This window comes from Prunus dulcis, chromosome 1 (genome assembly GCF_902201215.1).
Source record: "Prunus dulcis chromosome 1, ALMONDv2, whole genome shotgun sequence".
NCBI classification, from domain to species: domain Eukaryota; kingdom Viridiplantae; phylum Streptophyta; class Magnoliopsida; order Rosales; family Rosaceae; genus Prunus; species Prunus dulcis.
The window spans coordinates 7402784-7423118 of NC_047650.1; the positions used below are offsets into that span (position 1 = coordinate 7402784).

The following is a 20335-nucleotide window of genomic DNA, read 5'->3' on the forward strand; positions in this document are numbered from 1 at the left end:
TATGCGGGCTTAATGGGCCGGGCCGGGCTTTTTGGGCTTAACCGGGCCGGGCTTCAAACACCCAAGCCCAAGCCTAGCCCAACCCAAAGCTGGCCGGGCCATCTCAAAGCCATAACGGGCCAGACCGGGCATTTTACCAATGGCCCGGGAGGGCCCTCATCGGCCCATGAGTCCGCGGGCCAAATGATGAGGCCTACATTCATCTGTGTTACCTTTTACATTCATAAACTAGGAAGACATTTCATGAGATGCTTGGATTTTTTCCACCCTATTGTGATGATAGATATGGTGGTCTGATGAAGTGTTTGGTAGTAAGGTGGGTTTGGTAGTCTCATAGTGTTCGGTAGCCAGTTCTTGAATGAGTTTGGTGTTGTGTGATAGAGTGTATTATGGTGTAACTAGTGTATTTTTGATAGTTAAACAGGGTGTACTTAGTTAATTTTATATTTTGATTTAAATATTAAGGTGTATTTAAATCATAGGGTGTACTCAGTTAATTTTAGGGTTCGTTTAGCAGCACTAAAAAAAAATCTGTAACCAAATCAAAAGATACTTGTTATGAACATTTCTCTCTTATCACGATTACATCTTAGAAACAAAAGCACTAGAAAGTAATTTCTGCAGTATTAGTTCGTAGTTAATCTTGAACGTCCTTGTTAATTTCTTAGCGTGTTTGGTGACATTTCGGTTGTGCAATGCAGAGTAAAACCAGTGTATTATAAGGCTTCATTGTATCCCCAAAGCTTATTTGTTTATTGTGTTTGCATGATGGATGTTGTAGCAAATGCAGTTTGAAAGAAAGTGAAGCGTGACTTCCTCCCACATAGCCATAATCCCGTAGACACTACGTCTTCAGCATTCATCTGGCTGTTCATTCTACACGTTCTTACTTTTTAATTAATTTTCATCGCTTTCGTTTTGAAATGTGTTATTCGTAGGTCTATCATAGAAGTTAAACCAATAAAATAAATACAAAAATATTTGAAAATTGTTCGGATGCATTTTTTCTTGTTGCTTGCAGCCCATTCCGTCTCAGCAGCCGGCCTGCCAAATTTGAAATAAAGAAGCAAGTTGCCAGACGACACTACCAACTGCATAGTTTCATTTTGCCGTGCATAATTCATTTGACTATTCATTGCGAGTTTTTGTCCATGCCCCCGCCTTATTTTCGCTTCCCTGTATTTGATTTCTTTTGTCAAAGTACATGGACCCATCTTCAAAAATGTGCCTAATTGTCTGGTCTTGGGTAAATGAAGACTCGGGGTGCTTAAGTAATATTAAAATCAAACTCTATCTCTCTGATTTTGAACGCCTTGGCCTATATATATATAACAAGGCCTCCAAGATCTATATCATTTTGCTTGGGGAGTTTGATTCACCTCGAAGATCTAAGGTAAATCCTAGCTCACATTGTGCATGGAGTTCTTTCGATCACATTATATATCTAAAGAATATTTTTTTCCTTTTTTGTCTTTGTGTATAGTGTTACTTGAAAAGCTGTTGAAACTGCTTTTGAATTTTTCAGGAGAAAAAACGTGAGCCTGGCTAAAAAGACATGGAAAAGTCAAGAATTGGTGTTGTATTGTTTCTTTTGTACCTGTCTGTCTTCTATCCTCAATCTGAGGTTCAATCATTCGCCACTCCATCTGATCATGGTAAATCACTATTTCCTCAATAACTCATCATGTGTCTTGAAATCAGTTTTGGAAAGAATCATGACATGGAAAACAAATTTAACAAAAAGGGAAGTCAGATACAAATTTGTTTTAGTCCGTTTACTATTTGGTACATTATTTTGAATATACAAATACAAATTTATAGGTACATTCATATATATATATATATATGTATATATGTATGTATTCATGGGCGTGAATCGTGTGATTACATTTATATCAATGTACCCACGAAAATACTTTACCTACAATGTTTTATATAAATATGTATTCGAAATACTGTTCCGAATGAAAAACATAAAAATATATTTTTTAACAACCTCAAACTTTATGAATACTCGTACCATACGCGTACTTAAGTTTTGTTTTTTGTCAAAATATTTTCCTTTTATGTACACATATCAAATACACAATAAAATACACATTTTTATTACATGTATTTTTTATATATATTTTTAATAATACATGAAAAATTCACGTATTCTAGAGATATTTTCACATATTATTGAATATAAATAACATACATTAATAAATTGAAATAAATAATATTATAAAATTACATAATAGATAAATTTTCACCGTATTTTTCAAATTCCCGTCCGGTTATATACTAACTATGCTCAAGGGTATCAGTCTAATTCTTCTTCTTCTTCCCAAAATAAAATTTTTTTGTTTTTTTTTTTAAAAAAAAAAGGAAACGGAAAGGAGATAGCATATATTGGTATTATATGGCAAAAATCAAATAGCATCATAACAAACAGTTCTCCTGATACAATTCAATTATTTCCATCTCTTCGTATTTTGCAGATTTAAGCTACATGAAATTTGTCTATAATTCCACTGACATGCCATTAGAAGAAGTGTACGACTACATTGTAGTTGGAGGGGGTACAGCGGGCTGCCCATTAGCAGCAACTTTATCAGCAAAGTACTCGGTGCTCCTGCTAGAAAAGGGCAGTGTTCCAAGTGCATATCCAAGTGTTTTGCGTCAAGATGAGATTCTTACAACTCTCATGCTAGAAGACGATGGAAAGACGCCAGCTGAAAGGTTCACATCCGAAGATGGTGTGGCCAATGTAAGAGGCAGGGTTCTTGGTGGGTCAAGCATGATCAACATTGGTATATACTCTAGAGCTGATAAAGAATTTTACGGAAACTCAGGAATTGAATGGGACATGGATTTGGTTAGCAAGGCCTATCAATGGGTTGAAAATACTATCATAACCCCGCCGAATGTATCACGTTGGCAATCTGTTGTGAAGGAAGGTTTGATAGAGGCTGGTGTTCGTCCAGACAATGGATATAATTTAAATCACATTCCAGGAACTAAGGTCACGGGTACTCTTTTCGACATTCAGGGAAGGAGACATGGAGCTGTGGAATTGCTTAATCTAGGAAACCCAAAGAACTTGCGAGTTGCAGTTCATGCCACGGTAGAGAGAATCATATTCTCTTCCAACACACCAAGTATGTTTCATATATTTGCATCTTTTACTTTAATTTCTTTGTTAATCTAGCACGATATTTGAACATTGACAGGAGAAATACCATTAGAGTAAGAGTTAATTGATATCTTCGGTTTTCAATAATTCGATAATAACTACAATCTTTTCTAACCATGCAGGTTTGTCTGCTAGAGGAATCGTGTATAGTGATTCTAAAGGGAGGTCACATAAGGCCTTTATACGTGGTAAGGGAGAGGTTATATTGAGTGCCGGGGCAATTGGAAGCACTCAACTCCTGCTACTTAGTGGTGTTGGCCCAGAGTCCTACCTTTCATCTATCAAAATCCCAGTCGTTCACCCCGAGCCTTACATTGGAGAGTTTATGCGTGATAATCCTCGTAATTACATCACAATTTTGCCTCCATTTCAACTGGATGCCTCTAGTGCACAGATTGCTGGTATCACAAGCGATTTCTACATAGAGACTTTCTCGGGGTTACCATTTTCTACTCCACCCTTTAGTGTTTTTCCTGATCCATCTTTCTCCACAAAGATAAATTCAACTTTCGGACAAATTGTGTACAAAATTCCAGGACCCTTGTCTTATGGTTCGCTTAGGCTGCAGTCGTCCTATGATGTCAAAGTTGGTCCAAATGTCCGCTTCAACTACTTTGCAAATCCGCTGGATCTTGCTCGTTGTGTTAGTGCCACAAGGAAGATTGGTGATTTATTAAGCACAAATTCGTTGAAACCATTTAAGGCTCAAGATTTGCCTGGTATAGATGGTTTCAACTTTTTCGGACCGCCATTACCAATGAACCTTACAGATACCGCATCCGTGGAAACATTTTGTCGAGAGACAGTAGCCACATTTTGGCACTACCATGGGGGATGCCTTGTGGGAAAGGTGGTTGATGGGGATTTACGAGTCAAGGGGATCAATTCCTTACGTGTTGTTGATGGATCCACATTCAAGTTCTCACCAGGGACCAATCCTCAGGCCACCCTCATGATGTTGGGCAGGTATGATATATAATAAAGAGACCAATATTTAACTATATAATATTAACATACTGAGTCTGAATATATCGTGATGAAATTAATTGGTCATATGGGTTTTTCGTGATGAAATCTGATAAGCTGCTATTCTTTTTCCCTTCAATTTTTGTGCTTTGGGCAGGTATATTGGCGTTAAGATGCTGAAAGAAAGATAAGCTTGCAAGGCATGTTATTCACCATGCCCTACTGAATAAGGCGGAAGATTAATAAAACCAATTGTGTAGTGTTTTCTTACTGAATAAGGTGATGATTTGTACCGAAGTAGTATTGGATAGGTCGAAAATACCCGTATTACAGCACTATAAAATAATTTCACCGTTATGTAGAGTTATATTTACTTATACTGGCGTTAAGATGCTGAAAGAAAGATAAGCTTGGAAGGCATTTCAATTAGTCGGCAGTGGACGGTGAGCCATGGGACCCCAAATCTTCTTGAAGATCCTATGAAATTGAAAGGTAGCATTGCAAGTTGTGCGGTCAGCTTGAAACCACGTCTTGGCCAATGTTTGCGCAGTGAGAACCAGAACATTTACGAGAGAGAGAGAGAGAGAGAGAGAGAGAGAGAGAGAGAGAGAGAGAGCGGGGCAGCTTTCGGGTTTGAAAACGATAGCACCGGGCCACAAAGGTGGCCAAAAGATGCAGATTAAAAAGGACAAGATACAAAAGTATGGTCCAGAAAATTATCATGTGCTCTTCATCTTCTTTTTTCTTTTTTCATGAATGAAACCGATTAATAAATCTCCCATAATAAAACCGATTGTGTAGTGTTTTGTACTGAATAATTTCACCATTATATAGAGTTATATTTACTTGGATCATTTGAGTTATCGAATTAATTAGAGATATTTAGTGATATACCCATTTCTAGCACTAATATTATAAATAAACCCTACACAATTGAATTCCTATAAACAAACCCAAAAAAAACCAAAAAAATGATAGCTAGCCTTATTGAATTTAATATTGATTATTAAATTACTTTGATGCCCTATTGAGTGCTTTGGGTATTTTTATGAGATTTTGGGGTTGGGCTTGTTTTAAGAAATTGATGGCAGTTTTGTAATTTATAAGAAGTTAAAAGTTTTTTTGTTATGTTGTAAATGGACTTTGGGTGTGTTTCTAAAGTCCATTTTATATAGGGTATTTTTATAATTTGGGCCCCCATATTGGGTATAATAGTGAATCTCCCAATTAATTACTGGAATACACATACAAGTCGACCGTTGACCAAATCGATTGTGTAGGGCCTGATCCGTTGACCAAATCGACCTCAGGCGGCTCGGAACAATTTAGTATTTTTTTCATATAATATTTTAACCCCACCCCAAATTATAAAGCTGCAGTTTTCGTAATTCAATGGAAAAAGAAAAAAAGAAAAAAAGAAAAAAGGTATTTTTATTATTATAAGAGAAGATGAACACATACGAAGAAATTAGAAGGAAAATAGCTTAGTTGAACCTATACACGTAGGTAACCCCCCAAGAGATTCTGTGGATAAGCCATGGCTGCACAGATCATGAGCAAAGTTGGCTAAACAATATATGCAACTTCATTACCTTCCCATAATTAGTGCCCATGAAAACAACAAAGCTATAAGAGCTAATAATGGAGATATGAGCTTATCCAAAATTGCTAGAGCGGATATGCTCTCTATTTTGCACTCAAATTCGAATCCTTTTCTATAATTGAGATTAAATAAAAATAGAATATCATTAGCTAATAATAATTTTCTCATTTCACAAGACCAGGCCATAAAATCAAACCCGATGGAGAGTAATGAACTGCAAGAGTTCAATCCAAAGCGTTCACCAACTCCGAGCCTACGCCAAAGATATACAACCACAAGAATACCATGCTTCTGATTCCACCACTTTTAGAGACCCATTTAGAGACTATAATAATTTAATTTTGTGCTAACTTTCTTGAGTTAAATTTTTTAAATTTTATCTTGTTTTATAAACATTTCGAGAACAAAAAAAATACAAATTCCAACAACATAAAATTTCCCCTCATAGAATTGGAATTTTTTATGTTTCATTTTGTGAGATCCCACATCGACCAAACGGAGAGGGGGGTGATGTGCCTTATATGGCACACCTCGCATCCTCATAGCGCGAGGCCTTTTGGGAGCTCACTGGCTTTGGAGTTGTAAGAACTCCAAAGTTAAGCGAGTTGGAGGCTAGAGCAATCCCAGGATGGGTGACCACCCTGGGAAGTTGCTCTGTGAGCTCCCAGGAACAAATCCGTGAGGGCAGAGAGGGGGGCCCAAAGCGGACAATATCGTGCGACGGTGGAGTTGATCCCGGGATGTAACAGTTTGGTATCAGAGCCACTATGCCGTGTGGTGCGAGTGTGCCGACGAGGACGTCGGATCCCTTAAGGGGGGTGGATTGTGAGATCCCACATCGACCAAACGGAGAGGGGGGTGATGTGCCTTATATGGCGCACCTCGCATCCTCATAGCGCGAGGCCTTTTGGGAGCTCACTGGCTTTGGAGTTGTAAGAACTCCAAAGTTAAGCGAGTTGGAGGCTAGAGCAATCCCAGGATGGGTGACCACCCTGGGAAGTTGCTCTATGAGCTCCCAGGAACAAAACCGTGCGGGCTGGTGAGAATGTAGCCAGGCCCAGAGCGGACAATATCGCGCTACGGCGGAGTCGGTCCGGGGTGTGACACATTTTTTGTGAACACATTTTTCTTTATGAACAATTTGTATGACTGGAACTCTTTTTAATTTTTTAACTTTTTTTGGTGGCTGTTGGATAATATGGGCAAGTGCATCTTAGCCGTTCATTTCCTAGCTATAAGTACATCTCCAAGGTAGAAGTAAAATGCAAAATGTTAATTTGGATTTGATAGTCTAGGTGGCAATTTGAAACCTTGTAAAATTGTTAATTCCACCCGAAATGTAAAATACCATATTAGTTTTTAATATTTTTAAAGAAAATGAGGCCCATACCATGAATCAATTTTTAAGACAGACTATGGCTCATTTGGGAGTGATTCCGGATAAGCCAAAATCACTTTTATAGAGAATCAATTCTCCCTATAATAACTTTTAGTAATTTTAAGTGGTTTTAGGGAGAAGCACCTCCTAGATCTGACCAACTTCCCATCTTACCTCCTAAGGTTCTCTCATCTAGGATCCCTACGGAAGAGGATCAAGTTGGTCCTTGTGGACAGCTTGATTCACTATCTTCCTTCAACCCTTTGAGCGAAATGCGCTGAAAGGAAGAAAAATCCATGGACCAACCCCATCATCTCCCCTTTGTAGGAACTATGAGATCACCCCAAAGACTCCTTCGACATCTAGGGGTCGCAGACCGACCATAAAACCCTGTTCAATAAGTGTACTGCATTAGCTGTGTGCTTTTAGGTTGGGCCAAAAGGGTTGAAGAAGGGAAATCACTCATTCTTAGAACCAACATTCTTAAGAACAAAGAGTTAGGAAATTTAAAAAATTGTTCGGGGTGGAAGTGAGGCAATATCAAGTTGTTTTAAAATATATGGGTGATTTTGAAAATAGAAAACGAAATTTGTTAGCAAGCATGTCTTTAGTTTTCAGTTATAAAAAAGAAAAAGAAAAAAAAGTGAAACTGAAAACTGAAAACTACAAAATGAAATGGTTATCAAACAACCCCTAAGTAGTGTATTCTTGATGTCATTTGGGACAATCCTACGTGCATGAAGGGGTAAAAAAGAAGAAGGTGGGAGGAGTATGTTGCGGTGGATGGGGGAGAAGAAAACTATGCCTGGGGTAATGGGTCTAGGTCTAGGTCTGGGTCTGGGTGTGGAGGGTTGCTTGCGGGTGGTGGGCAAGTACTTGGCGAGCTCTAATATGATCAAATTTATAAGTAAGCATGTCTTGTAAACTACGATCAACCTCAGAATCCTCTAAATATCAATTGATTCAACAATTGGATCGGTGATGTTTTCGTATTGTTAGTCTAGGGTTTATCTTTTCAACCATAGGTATTCTTTCGGGAGCAGTATTGGCTAATGATGCAAAATAACTCATGTGATTGCAAAATAACTCCTATTTAATCCCATGTAACTCCTTATCAAATCTTATCAAATCGCCACAACTGACTCGGGCATAAAAGTGAAAATTACAGCACAACACACAAGTTGCCAGCTTTGATTTAATAAGGAAGTGGCCACACGACACCAGCAACTGCTCATCAACTGCTTTAAATAGCAGTTTCCTTTCAACTTGCACATTTCATTTGCGCTGTCAATGCGAGTTTTGTTCCATGCGCCGCCATTTTTCTTTTTCTTTTTGCTGTTTCGTTTCTTTAGTCCGGTGCATATATATGGACCACTATCAGGGCCGTCTCTGAGATTTTGAGGGCCCTGTGCGAAACTTAAATTGGGGTCTCGCATAATCTAATACGAAAATACTATAAAAATTTGCCATAACTTAATGTCATAAACAATTTTTTTTATAACTAAAATTCACCATCAATAAATATGCAATGACAATCATAAATTAAATTCATAAAAATTTAAATGTTTCAATTTGATAAAGTTAAATGTTTTGTACAAAAATAAGCTCCTTGTGCCCCTATAAAGTCTCTTGCTGCCTCCAATAAGCAATCTGTGTTTAATAGAAAAAAAAAAATTGGCAATCACAAATTAAAGAGTAGTTGCACACAAATGTCATTAACAAATTAGATTATATTGCATTAAACACAAAAGCAACAACAAAAACATACCTGATTATCCAAAAATCATTCACATTGTATTTGCTGTCTTATTTGAAGAATTAAAATTATTACGAGAGCTTTTACCCCAGAAGAAAAAAAAAAACACAGCTAGTACAATACTAATGTCTGAAAATTGATCTTCTTGAATTTTTAGAAGAGAAATCATCAATCAAATGTTCATAATCAAGTTTTTCAAGAAGTTCACTTTCAATTGAAATCAAAGCTAGTCCATTTAATCTTTCTTGCGACATAGTTGATCGCAAGTATGATTTTAACAATTTTAATTTTGAAAAACTTCTTTCCGCAGATGCAACAGTAACAGGAATAGTCAATAGGATTCTATATGCAATGAATGCATTTGGAAAACAATTTAATCTTTTCAAGAAATTTAATATTGCAATAGCTGTGGTATTTTCTTTTGGTAAAAGCTCCCGTAAAACTTTCAACTCAACAAATAAATCCTCCCCATCGACGTCAAAAAACTTGTCATTTTTCAAAATGCTTTCCAGATGACTACAACTATTCTTCAAATCGCAATCATCCAATGAATTTAACTTCTTTGAAGTAAACAAAAACCCAAAAATATTCTCATACTCTTGATATTGTTGAAACCTTCTTCGTAAAGAACCAATAGCTTGATCCACTAAATACAAGAAATAATCAATTCTAAACTTTTCTTCAGCTGATTTAGGAACTGATTGGGATGGCTCACAAGTATTCTCATCAAAATGTTTTTTTCTACGAATTTTTCGCTTCTCAAGAAACACCGGGTCAATTCCCATGTCAGTAGCAATTTCTTTAGCAGTATACATAGCTTCTGTAAACCCATTTTCTCTATACTTTTCAAAAAATGTAATCAACCCTTTCACTTTATCAATAGCAACATCAATAAGCATGTCTTCAGATTGTAAGTTTTTGCTAACTACATTGACAGCACCTAATATATCATACCAAATAACCATGCCCAATAAGAACTCAAAATTTCCAAGTTCATATGTTGCCAAAGAATTAGCTTCACTTGTTATTTTGGAGTCACCGTCACTTTCTGCTAACTGAAGTAAAGCTTCTCTTAAATCTGCAGCTTGGAATCTTATTGCTCTTACACTTTCAATACGACTTTCCCAACGTGTAACTGACAATGATTTCAGAGTTAAGTGTTTAACATTATCTTTCAATATCTTCCACCGCTTTGTAGAATTAGCAAACAATGTATAAATACGTTGTATGATTCCAAAAAAATCTTTTGCTTTTCCACAAGAGTTTGCAATATCGCAAAGTGTTAAATTAAGACTATGACAACCACAAGGTGTGTACAATGCTCTAGGATTTACATCCAAAAGTTTTCTTTGGACACCTTGGTATTTCCCACTCATATTTGATCCATTGTCATAGCCTTGTCCTCTCACATTATCAATATCAAGCTTAAGTTTTTGCAACACCGTTTGCAACTCTTCAAAAAGTCCTTGTCCTGTTGTATCATTCACAATCAAAAATTCCAAAAAGAATTCTTCAACCTTTATTGGATTAGTAGAGACATCCACACATCTTACTATCAAACTCATTTGTTCTTGGTTGCTAGCATCTGGAGTACAATCAAGAATCACAGAAAAATATTTAGCTTCTTCAATCTTTTTAATGATTGCACTTTTGAGCTCAGAAGCTAACAAAAGTATCAATTCATTTTGAATCTTATGACTAAGATAATGATAATGAGTCTCTTTATCATCCATACGTCGAACATGCTCCTTCATAACTGGATCCCACTCTGCAATCATTTCCACTTGGCCCATAAAATTTCCATTGTTTATATCATGGATCTTCTCATTACTTCCACGAAAAGCCAAACTATATTTTCCAAGATATTTCACAATTGAAATTAATCTTTTTAATAAATTCCTCCAATGCTTTTTCTCTTTCTTGATTTGGTTTTGAACAACTCCATCAATTGTTTTATTTTTCTGCAATCTAATATGAAAATCAATCCAAGTGCTCATATGATTGATATGTTCAATACTTGTCTCATGCTCTTTAAGTCTGCCACTAAGATGTATCCAATCTTTAAATCCCTCATTTGCTAACTGACTTTTTTGTGGCCCTTTTTTAAATAACTTACAACAAAAACAAAATACATTGTTGAGATCCTTTGAATACATTAGCCAATCTCTATCATGTTGCTCTCCATTTGGCAAATAACGAGTGTAAAATGTTGAAGAGAAACGTCTATGTAAATGATCTTTAGGACCTTTTCCTATTAATAGATCTCTTACAGGACCTTTTTCCACTAATAGGTCACGGAATTTGGGATCAATATTATTCCAATTTCTTGGATCATAAATATCCAATGGAATGGACTGGCTTGGTTCTTCATTGAATAAATCAGTGACGTTCTCATTGTTATGATTTTCTATGTCTACATCTTCAACATCTTCATTATGATCATCAATATCAGCATTTTCATTGTCATCATTCTCATTCTGCTCAGCATTACCCACACATTCATCCATATTGTTTTCAATATCTTGCAATTCCTCAACATCATCTTGTTCTTGTTCATTGAAAATATTTTCATCAATTGTAGCATGTGATTCTCTAACAATGAATCTATCAAGAGCTCCTCTTTGAGATTGAGTCAATTCCTCGATTTTTCTTTTTCTAAGCCTTTTTGTATATCCAGAAACATATTTTCTAGTAGGTGGCATGTTTAGATTACAAAGAAAAATTCCAAAACCCTATAACCTGGAAGAAAACCCCAGCAAGAAATAGATAAATATTTCTACAAACTATATTCTCATACAACCAATCATCAACATGATAATAATTTAATAAAATAAGTCATGTAATATATAGAATAGATTGAAATTTAGATACATACCTGAATTTGAATTGAGATTTGAATATGACTATTCGATTTTGAGTGGTCTTTATGAATTCAGGAATTAGTGTTTTTTTTTTTTGGGGTTCAAATTCCTGAAATTGAAAGAATAACAAAAATTGTCAAAGGATTGAAAAAAGAACCAAAGAGAAATTGATGAACAATGATGATTACTTACTAGAAAATCAGAGTTTAAGAGAAAGAAGAAGTCATGAAGCTTTTTTCGTGGTGTTTTGAATGAAGAAAGTACTTTTCTTGGAGGAGAAAACCTTTTTTTATTTTATTTTTAAGAACATTTGGGGGATATATCATATATTTTCCTCCTTTGGTAAGGTTAAGTTAAGCTTCACGTTGCCTGTTTGTAAAGGCTTTCTGTTTTTTTATTTTATTTAAATTTTATAATTATGTAAAGTTTGAATGCAAAAATAATATCAAAAAAGGCTAGCCAGTAGAACGACCTCAAGGAGCATCGAACTCGGGCCCTTTTGCCAAAGAGAGATGCGCTCCATCCAAATCCCCAAAACACGCTGCTGTGCAAATATCCATACGCTATACTATATATACAATTCATATAATATTAATATATATATATATATATAATATAAAGAATTTTTTTTTCGGGGGCCCTGTGCGGTAGCGCCACTTGCACCACCCCAGGGCCGCCCTTGGTTTCAAGGACTTACAATCATCTCTCTTTTCTTGGTTTCAGGTTTTCAAAGTCCTTTCCGGTGGCATACAAATTCATTCCCCACAAAGATATTGTAGAGTCCAATTTTTTCTTCCAAAAATAGATTTCTAAACTTTGTCTCATTGAGTATTGAGTTGGTATTGCCTTTTGCAAAAGTTGGGTTCTAAATATTTCCCTAAAAAGTAATTTAAGATTTAATTCATGAGCGTTTAGTTTTTCAAATGTGTTTTATTTCAAAACGTGACGATTCGAACAGTTGAATGAATGAATGAATGATCATCGCCAGCAAAAATGTTTCCTAATTACTAAGGCCTTTTACCTATCTAAAAATACACCAAGGCTTAGGCAAGGCATATTGATGTTGAGATAATGAGCTGCCAATAAACCTATCTCCACCTTGAAAACACAACGAAGAAAACGGTTCTATATATAAGCATTATGTGCATGACAACCAAATTACACCCATGCAAACCACAGCTCCAACACAAACAAATAACCAAATCAAAACACAACAGCTTTCATTGCCTCCATCTCTAATCTCTCTCTCACATATTAAAGGGAGCTAAACACATTAATCTCTCAGCCTCTGTCTCCTCTCTCTCTTCTCTGAGACCTCACAACACAAACACACGATTGAAAAATGGGTTGTGGGGAATCAAAACTGGCGGTTGCCACCAGCAACACCATCCTCCGCCGCAAGAAATCCAATGTTGGGGGCTCTTCCAAGAAGAGCAAAGACATCGAAACCGTCCTGGAAAACGTGGACAACGGCAGCTCAACGGTGCAACAACCAGCAGATTGTAAGAGCAGCGAACAAGTACTCGACAAGGATCGTGAGAATATTAATGTAAATAACAATGTTGGTGGCCGCGAGCCAGTGGCGGCTGAGGAGAAAGCGAAGGACATCATTGTAAATAACGAAGATGGAGATTATGAAGACGATGGTGATAAAGAATCCTTGGACAAAAGTAACAAAGAAGAGCACGGTGAGGCTGCGGAGAGGCTGATCACCCACGGCTCCCCAAACCGTTTCTTTTCGTCTAGGAAATTAGATGAGGAAGGAATTGATGGGATTATTTCTGAGGGCCGGTCTGGAACGTCTGACTATTACACTCCCCGCTATGGAGCCGGCAGCAAGGGTAGCTTGTACTTCAAGGTAGACGATGATATTCTAGAAGACAACAAAGAATTGGGTTTGGAAGCAGAAGAAACGAAAGCCCCAGAGACACAACAAAATGGTTTGTGACCTCAATCATGTTAATTTAATGCATATAGTTTATTTATAAAACAATACATATCACATTGCATGTATATAAGAGCAACGTGTAGATTCATAATCTGGCAACATAAGTATATCTATGACAAGTCGTTAGTCAAACGTATTATTTGCTAACCTAATTTGGTTATGTGTGTGTACAGAAGAGCCCGTAAAACCGGAGGAGAATTTGGTGAAGGAAGCAGAAGTGGCAGTCACAACAGCCATTGCTGAACCCAAAGTGGTAGAACCCAAAGTTTCTATCCTTGATGAAGAAGAGAAGAATAATCTGAATCTGAAAACAGAGTGAAGGAACATGTGGGTGATTCGCTAGCCAAGGATTTGAAGACAAGCTTGGGTGTGAAAGGAAAATTAAATCTGAAAAGCATTTTCTCCTACATTTACCTTCTTTTGTAATTGATCATCACCTAGTTTTTATTGGTTTTGCTCCTGTGCTGAACTCTTGCTATGCATCTAAACATGTAACTTGGACATAGAATATCTAGTCCTACTGTGTGTTATGTACTTGGCAATGATGATAACATTACAAATTTGTGAAATTAATTGTTATATGCCAAACTTAATCCATCGATTTCAACCACTTAATATCCGTATAAGAATATTGTGAAATATATGTAGATCAAGATCGTGGGAAAAATGAATCTAAACAAGTGGCAATAATGTAATTGCATTTACGTATTCCATAGTTGGAAGGTTTATTATTAATTAGTAGAATAAACAAGGGTTGCCTAAACCTTATGCAGATAATTGAGAAGACTTTTAGAAAAGAAAAGGGGGCTTAATTAAGTGACAGGCTATAACTAAAGTAAGAAGAAATATAACCTTTTTATTAAGAAATTGGATTCATGGGACTAGAGCACCAAATAAAGTCTGCATTAAGAAATTGCCAGGTTGATCACATTCAAGTTCAGCTTGGTTACGAGTTATTTTACTCAGAAAAAAAAAAAGGCAACGTAGACCCTCGATCTTGTCGGATGCAATTTGGATTTAAGCTATACAAGTTAGAAAACTAGCATTTTCTGCATAGAGAACGGCCATTATATATACACAAGTAACACAAATGTCAGCATTCATATCCAAAAGAATGAAGATGAACACATTAATATATACACGTGTCATTCGCAGCCTTGGCCCCATCCCACCGATATTTGTCAGCTATGGCATCTGAAAACAAAACGCCTACGACGAAACAGCTTTTTAGGGACATAAACCTACAACTGACCTCTCTCAGATTTCTTCCAAGAGAATCATTGGCTGGCATTCTACAGAGGTTTTGCCCCAGCTTCTGACATTGCATTCAACTTTAGAACAGGAGTTGCAAGATCTCTGGACAGTACAAAATTTCCTCCAAGATCTGTTCTGCTGTATTCCACTACCCCAGGACCCATCACAATTCTACACCGTCTCCATGTCTTCGCCATTAATTCAACACCAAAATAAACTAGATGGTCGGAAATGCTGTTCCCACTCACCGACCTGCACAAATTTCCCGAGAACTTGTATCATCTCTTCTGATAAGATTGTTCTTTTCAATTCAGTATTATATTGTTCTTCTACCAATAGAAGACAGGGTGGAAGAAAAGAAACCAAGGAGAAAACTTTTGATGACATCACAACACAAAAGAGAGATTACCTGCTGCAGGTTGGGTCCTCGCCAGAATCATCACAGATCTTCTCAACCTCATAAACAAGACTTTCAATTCCAACGTTATAAAGCCACACCTAGAGTAAGAATAGGGCTCTCAATGGTCAGAAGAGAAAGAAACTTCCAAAGTATGGTCATAAACATACATGTTTATGATTCCAAAATTGCCTCAAAGGTGCAGATAAAGATAGATTTGGTTACAAAAGCAGTGTGCTAGTGTATATCTAAGACTCTTATTCATCTGGCATTATTCTCATTACTCAAACTATTCACAAATAATGGGCCACCAAGAATATGCTAGAATAAAGTACTTGATCCGTTTATTCTCTAATTGATATTAAAGGATTCAAATTGAACACATAAGTAATCCACCTCTGTGGGTTAGAAAAAATACCTCTCTTGGGAAGTGGTGGTATGTCTTCTGAGGAAAATAAGTATAGTATGGAGGCAAATGAGGAACCATATCATGTTCATTTGTAACTCGTATAGTATTTGGCACAAGTTCGCTAAAGTAAGATGCAAAAGCTGCATTACCAATACGAGGTTGTCCAAATGTCATAACTTGAACATTTCTCTCTTTCTGATTGACCTGGATTACAAAAAAGAAAAAAGAAACATTTCAATGTTACTGGTTTGAAGAACAAGCTTCCAGAATAACATTCACAGAAGTAACACGAGTGCAGCAGGGCCAAGAAAAACTCCAGCAAGCAGTGAATGCAATTAGACAAATTCAAAAGACCCTTGTAGAATAAGTTCACACTCTTTTACACTGACACACTAACATATCTTGATCAGTTGAAGTGAAAGGGGATAAGATTAATTGAAGCTCCATTGGTAATAGCTACGTTGACATAACATATGAGTCAAGCTCTGACATGATACGATACCTAATACTACTTAGTTGCTTGCTACTACAGCTATTGCATACAAGTTACAACAATCCTCTCACAGGACTTCAAATTACCTGCCTAAGGCTAAAACATTATAACTCGCTAACAGAAGTAAAGGTAACTGCTCATTGTGGGTCTTTGGACCAAGTGAACCATCAAATGTAACTATATTCAAAACCATGCATGCATTTATTGTTTAAGCAATCATGACGACCACAAACTACTGTTTTGAAGAAAAAAGACAACCAGTCCATTACCCCGACTCAGAATTTATCCGAGAAAAATAACAAAAAATGATCCTCATTCAGTAGTTACCCAGAACCTAGAGATAGCATACATTGAAATAAAAAAATTACAAAAAAATTTGATGGAAGGCACTAGGAAAAGAAAAATTCAAACAAATATTGCTATAGATGAAACATGCAAAATAGAGACTCGCTTAATTATGAATCTATGATTACCCTTAGATCAAGAGCACAAAATGAAGCCATTGCCCCGCCCATTGAATGACCTGTAACTATGATGTCAATATCTCCATAGAACTCCTTAGCTCTTGCAATAGCATTTAAAATTCCAGGGCGTATGGTTGTGTTGTGGTAAGCGTTAAAAAACCCATGGTGCACCTAAAGCAATAGAAAAAGAATTGAGACTTGAAACTTTATATTCCAGCAAGCAACAGAGTAGAGAAACTTTACTGTAATAAATACCATTGCATCAGGCATGCCAGGGTAATCTAAATCAAGCTGTTTCCAAAATAAATCTTCAACCCAATTCTGTATGCTGTACACATAAAGTCAACCATTAGTCGACTAACAACTCTGATAAAAGAACAAATCAGATTGCCTATGGTGATGCATATATTTTGAGGTAATGCAAGGAATCTAGATGTTAATTTCTCAATAAGTGCTGTATTAATATCCTTATTATTAAATTTTCTTGTCACCTATGTTTTCTTATGTCACAGACAACATAGTTGGACTGCACAACTGACCAGCACAATTCATGAGCAAACCCCTTCTATTGGTCACTGGGTAATTTGGGCTCACATAAATAATTCAGCAAAAATTTTAATCTCGAATGATATAAGCACTCTAGCACTCTACCTGTGTTCCTGAGTCCCTCTAAATGCAATTATGATGGCATTGGGATCTTGTGCCACTCCAACAAAAGCCTGGAGAAAGTAAAGAGTAATGACAATGTAAGGCAGAGGCAGATAAGAAAACAATTTTAACACATAAAACCAGGCTTAACTATGAAATTGCACCTGTAAGCAATGCTGGATGTCAACAACCAGCTCAATCATTTCAAAATCCTGTTCACATTAAAGGAGGAATAAGGTCAGCGGTTTTTAGGCATAAATTTTTTGAATTGATGCCATAAATCTGAGTACCTTAATCAAACCGTCACATCTTGAGCATGTCCAAGTAAACAGCTCTGTCAAATCTGATAAATACACCTACAAGTGCAGAAGTTTGATTTCAATTGTTACAAAACTTATAGGCAATGCTACTACTAATAGTTAAAATATTGACATCTAATCCAGCAAATCTCCATAGTTTTGTTTCCTATTTAATTAGACAGATTTAAATACTCCCCAAAATAAACCTTTCCCTATGTCACAATTACAGCATACTCGGAATCACAAAATATATCGTACAATTTGCAAGGGAAATTTTGAGGCTACATATTTCCGTAACATAAATGTTTACCAACCAAATCCTCGTAAATGGTCACACAAGCCAATATCTCATGAAACTTACCGTGGAAGCGTACCGCACTAATATAGTGGCAAGCGTATGATTATAGACGGGGCCATGATCCTTGTGCTTAATTTTCAGTTCTGCATTTAGAAGAAGGAATAATTCCTTGTTAAAAATGTGTTCCATAAGCTCAACAACAGCAAAGTCTATCTGGGATCTACCCTAAACCATATTCAACCCATTTCATCCGTAAGAATCATAACACAACTAATTCATATTTGTATAATTCTCAACGTATGCGCTTCCCTCTCTTCTCCTAAGTGAATGCTACTACCTCTCGAGACCAGGGCAGACTAAAACCACACCAACTTTTTAAGTACATTGTAACAATGTAGAACCAACAATACCACCCATATTGCAAATGCTATCATACATAATTAAGCAATTACGTAACATATACACATATATACATCCACCAGTAAAGACTGTTAAGCTCGCCCACTGTGTCTCCTCAACTAATTTTTCTCCAACCAACCAAAATTCCTTCAAACCCAATTACAATTTCTACGTTCACAACAAGAAATTAGTCTAACCCAAGACCACCATCAAGTTAAACATTTCTCATAAAATTTTGATGCATAAGTTCAAATTTTACCTCTTCCAGCAGAAAAAACAAACATCCATGTAAATACTACAAATACCAACCATCTCCTTTTCTCCATGCTCTGGTAAAATGCTTGCATCAAAGGAAACAATTTAGGGCACAATTCAGCAATAATTAGATGCAGAAAGACAATTAGACAAACGGGCCAGGACGACTCACTCACCCCACGGCTTCGGAGCTCCGACGGCCGTCGAACTGTGCCGGTTACGGTGAGCGATCAGCCGTAGATGACCGAAACGCACCGTTTTGGAGACGCTCGCGGTGGTTGGCAACGTGTTAAGACTGTTGAGGGAGACCCAAGAAAAGGAGTCGAGGAAAAATAAATAAATAATTGAATCAGGTAGGAGGAGTTGGGCAAACCACGGAAAGAGAGAAGAAGGGAAACAAAGTTTGTTTTATTTATGTCCAGTAACAAAATTACCCTTTCTGTCACTGTTGTGTTTACCGTTGATCTAATCTTTTTGGAGGGCACTTATGGGAATGTACCGTGATTGAGACGTGTCGGACTCGCAAGCGCTGCTGATGTGTGTTTTTATTCCTGATTGGGTTTGGGGTTGGGTTTGGGATTGGGATTGGGGTTGGCTTTGGATCATACGAATTTTGCCTCCATAATTTTGCCTCTACTTTATGAAAAAAAAATTCCTTTCAAAAATATATATACTTTTTCTGTCGTGTTATGATTTTACAGACGCAAGTAAAATATTATGCATTGATAATAAAAATTGTTTCTTTTGCTCCAATGTTAGTCCATATGTATATCCAAAAAAATTAGTATAATTAATACCGTCACTAAAGCATATACTGTTATTTTGTTGACAAAAAAAAAGGAATATACTTTAATTGTTGACAAAAAAAGCATATACTGTTATGGTTGACCCAACAGAGCATATACTGTTAGTGACTACAGAGCCTTGAATTAGAGACTTTCGTTAATTATTATTATAAATACATTTAACATGAATTGTTCAATGTTGGAAAATTTAAAAACCTTGCAAGGAGTTGGTCATTCACCCACATGTGAAGCCCAATCACTACAATTATGAACAAGAAACTACATAATGTCGTGGACTATTGTAGCTTGTATTGTTATTGTTATTATTATTATTTTTTTTGCCATGAATTATGAATGGAAGTATTATCTTTCTATTTTTTAGTGTTATTTTTTTTCCAAAAAAAAAATTTGAACTTTTACACCATGACTCCTATAAGGTAGGCCTAATCATTTGGCTCGCGGGCTCATGGGCCGATGGGGGCCCACCTGGCCCATCGAAAAAAAGCCCAGCCCAGCCCGCCTTTGGCCAGGCTAGGCTTGAGTTTGGATGTCTAAAGCCCGCCCGCCCACAAAAGCCCGGCCCGTTAGGCCCGCATACATATATAATTATGTATAAATAAGAGTTTATGTTTAGAATTATATCACTTAAATCACATATATAATTTGTTTCATTTCCTTTAGTTTTCTTTACTCATTCCTAGTTTATAAATTGGATGATTAGCACATTAATTTGTGTCAATTATTAATTCAACAATTATATATATATATATATATATAAGATGAACAACATATCACATCACAAAATATAATCATATCACGAAACATAATCGTACCACCAAATATAATCATGTTTTTCTTGAACACATCACCAAATATTTGCATATTTATTCATACAATCCTTTAAAAATATTTCTTTTGATACTTGTTATTTTTTAAAACTATTT

At 36.3% G+C, this 20335-nt stretch overlaps 4 protein-coding genes across 7 annotated transcripts; 2 read left to right on the forward strand and 2 right to left on the reverse strand.

Moving 5' to 3' along the window:
- The first annotated feature begins 1319 nt into the window (after nucleotides 1-1319).
- Nucleotides 1320-4866, forward strand: LOC117623911 ((R)-mandelonitrile lyase 1-like). Its single transcript, XM_034354956.1, has 5 exons — nucleotides 1320-1393; nucleotides 1526-1655; nucleotides 2484-3143; nucleotides 3301-4144; nucleotides 4302-4866. Exons 2-5 carry the CDS (start codon nucleotides 1556-1558, stop codon nucleotides 4333-4335), a joined length of 1638 nt encoding a protein of 545 aa, XP_034210847.1. The 5' UTR covers nucleotides 1320-1393; nucleotides 1526-1555; the 3' UTR covers nucleotides 4336-4866.
- A 3636-nt stretch (nucleotides 4867-8502) lies between these two features.
- On the reverse strand, nucleotides 8503-11583 carry LOC117633518 (zinc finger MYM-type protein 1-like). The gene is made up of 3 exons (XM_034367191.1): nucleotides 11052-11583; nucleotides 9180-10925; nucleotides 8503-8564 (listed from the first exon to the last, which is right to left on the reverse strand). The coding sequence occupies exons 1-3, from the start codon at nucleotides 11581-11583 to the stop codon at nucleotides 8503-8505; spliced, it is 2340 nt and encodes a 779-aa protein (XP_034223082.1).
- Nucleotides 11584-12922: 1339 nt separating this feature from the next.
- LOC117623939 lies at nucleotides 12923-14198 on the forward strand. Of its 2 annotated transcripts, none has more exons than XM_034354991.1 (2): nucleotides 12923-13682; nucleotides 13864-14198. In XM_034354991.1, the coding sequence occupies exons 1-2, from the start codon at nucleotides 13085-13087 to the stop codon at nucleotides 14007-14009; spliced, it is 744 nt and encodes a 247-aa protein (XP_034210882.1). In that variant the 5' UTR covers nucleotides 12923-13084; the 3' UTR covers nucleotides 14010-14198. The 2 variants fall into 2 exon arrangements, with proteins under 2 accessions (XP_034210882.1, XP_034210891.1); XM_034355000.1 differs by having other exon boundaries at nucleotides 13867-14198.
- Nucleotides 14199-14772: 574 nt separating this feature from the next.
- Nucleotides 14773-18973, reverse strand: LOC117623918 (lipase-like). 3 transcript variants are annotated; one of them, XM_034354968.1, is made up of 11 exons: nucleotides 18783-18973; nucleotides 18611-18680; nucleotides 18016-18095; nucleotides 17646-17711; nucleotides 17520-17567; nucleotides 17359-17426; nucleotides 16963-17035; nucleotides 16717-16878; nucleotides 15760-15954; nucleotides 15354-15442; nucleotides 14773-15196 (listed from the first exon to the last, which is right to left on the reverse strand). In XM_034354968.1, exons 2-11 carry the CDS (start codon nucleotides 18675-18677, stop codon nucleotides 14983-14985), a joined length of 1062 nt encoding a protein of 353 aa, XP_034210859.1. In that variant the 5' UTR covers nucleotides 18678-18680; nucleotides 18783-18973; the 3' UTR covers nucleotides 14773-14982. The 3 variants fall into 3 exon arrangements, with proteins under 3 accessions (XP_034210859.1, XP_034210865.1, XP_034210873.1); XM_034354974.1 differs by having other exon boundaries at nucleotides 14819-15196; nucleotides 18611-18691; XM_034354982.1 differs by having other exon boundaries at nucleotides 14819-15196; nucleotides 18779-18973.
- Nucleotides 18974-20335: the final 1362 nt, after the last annotated feature.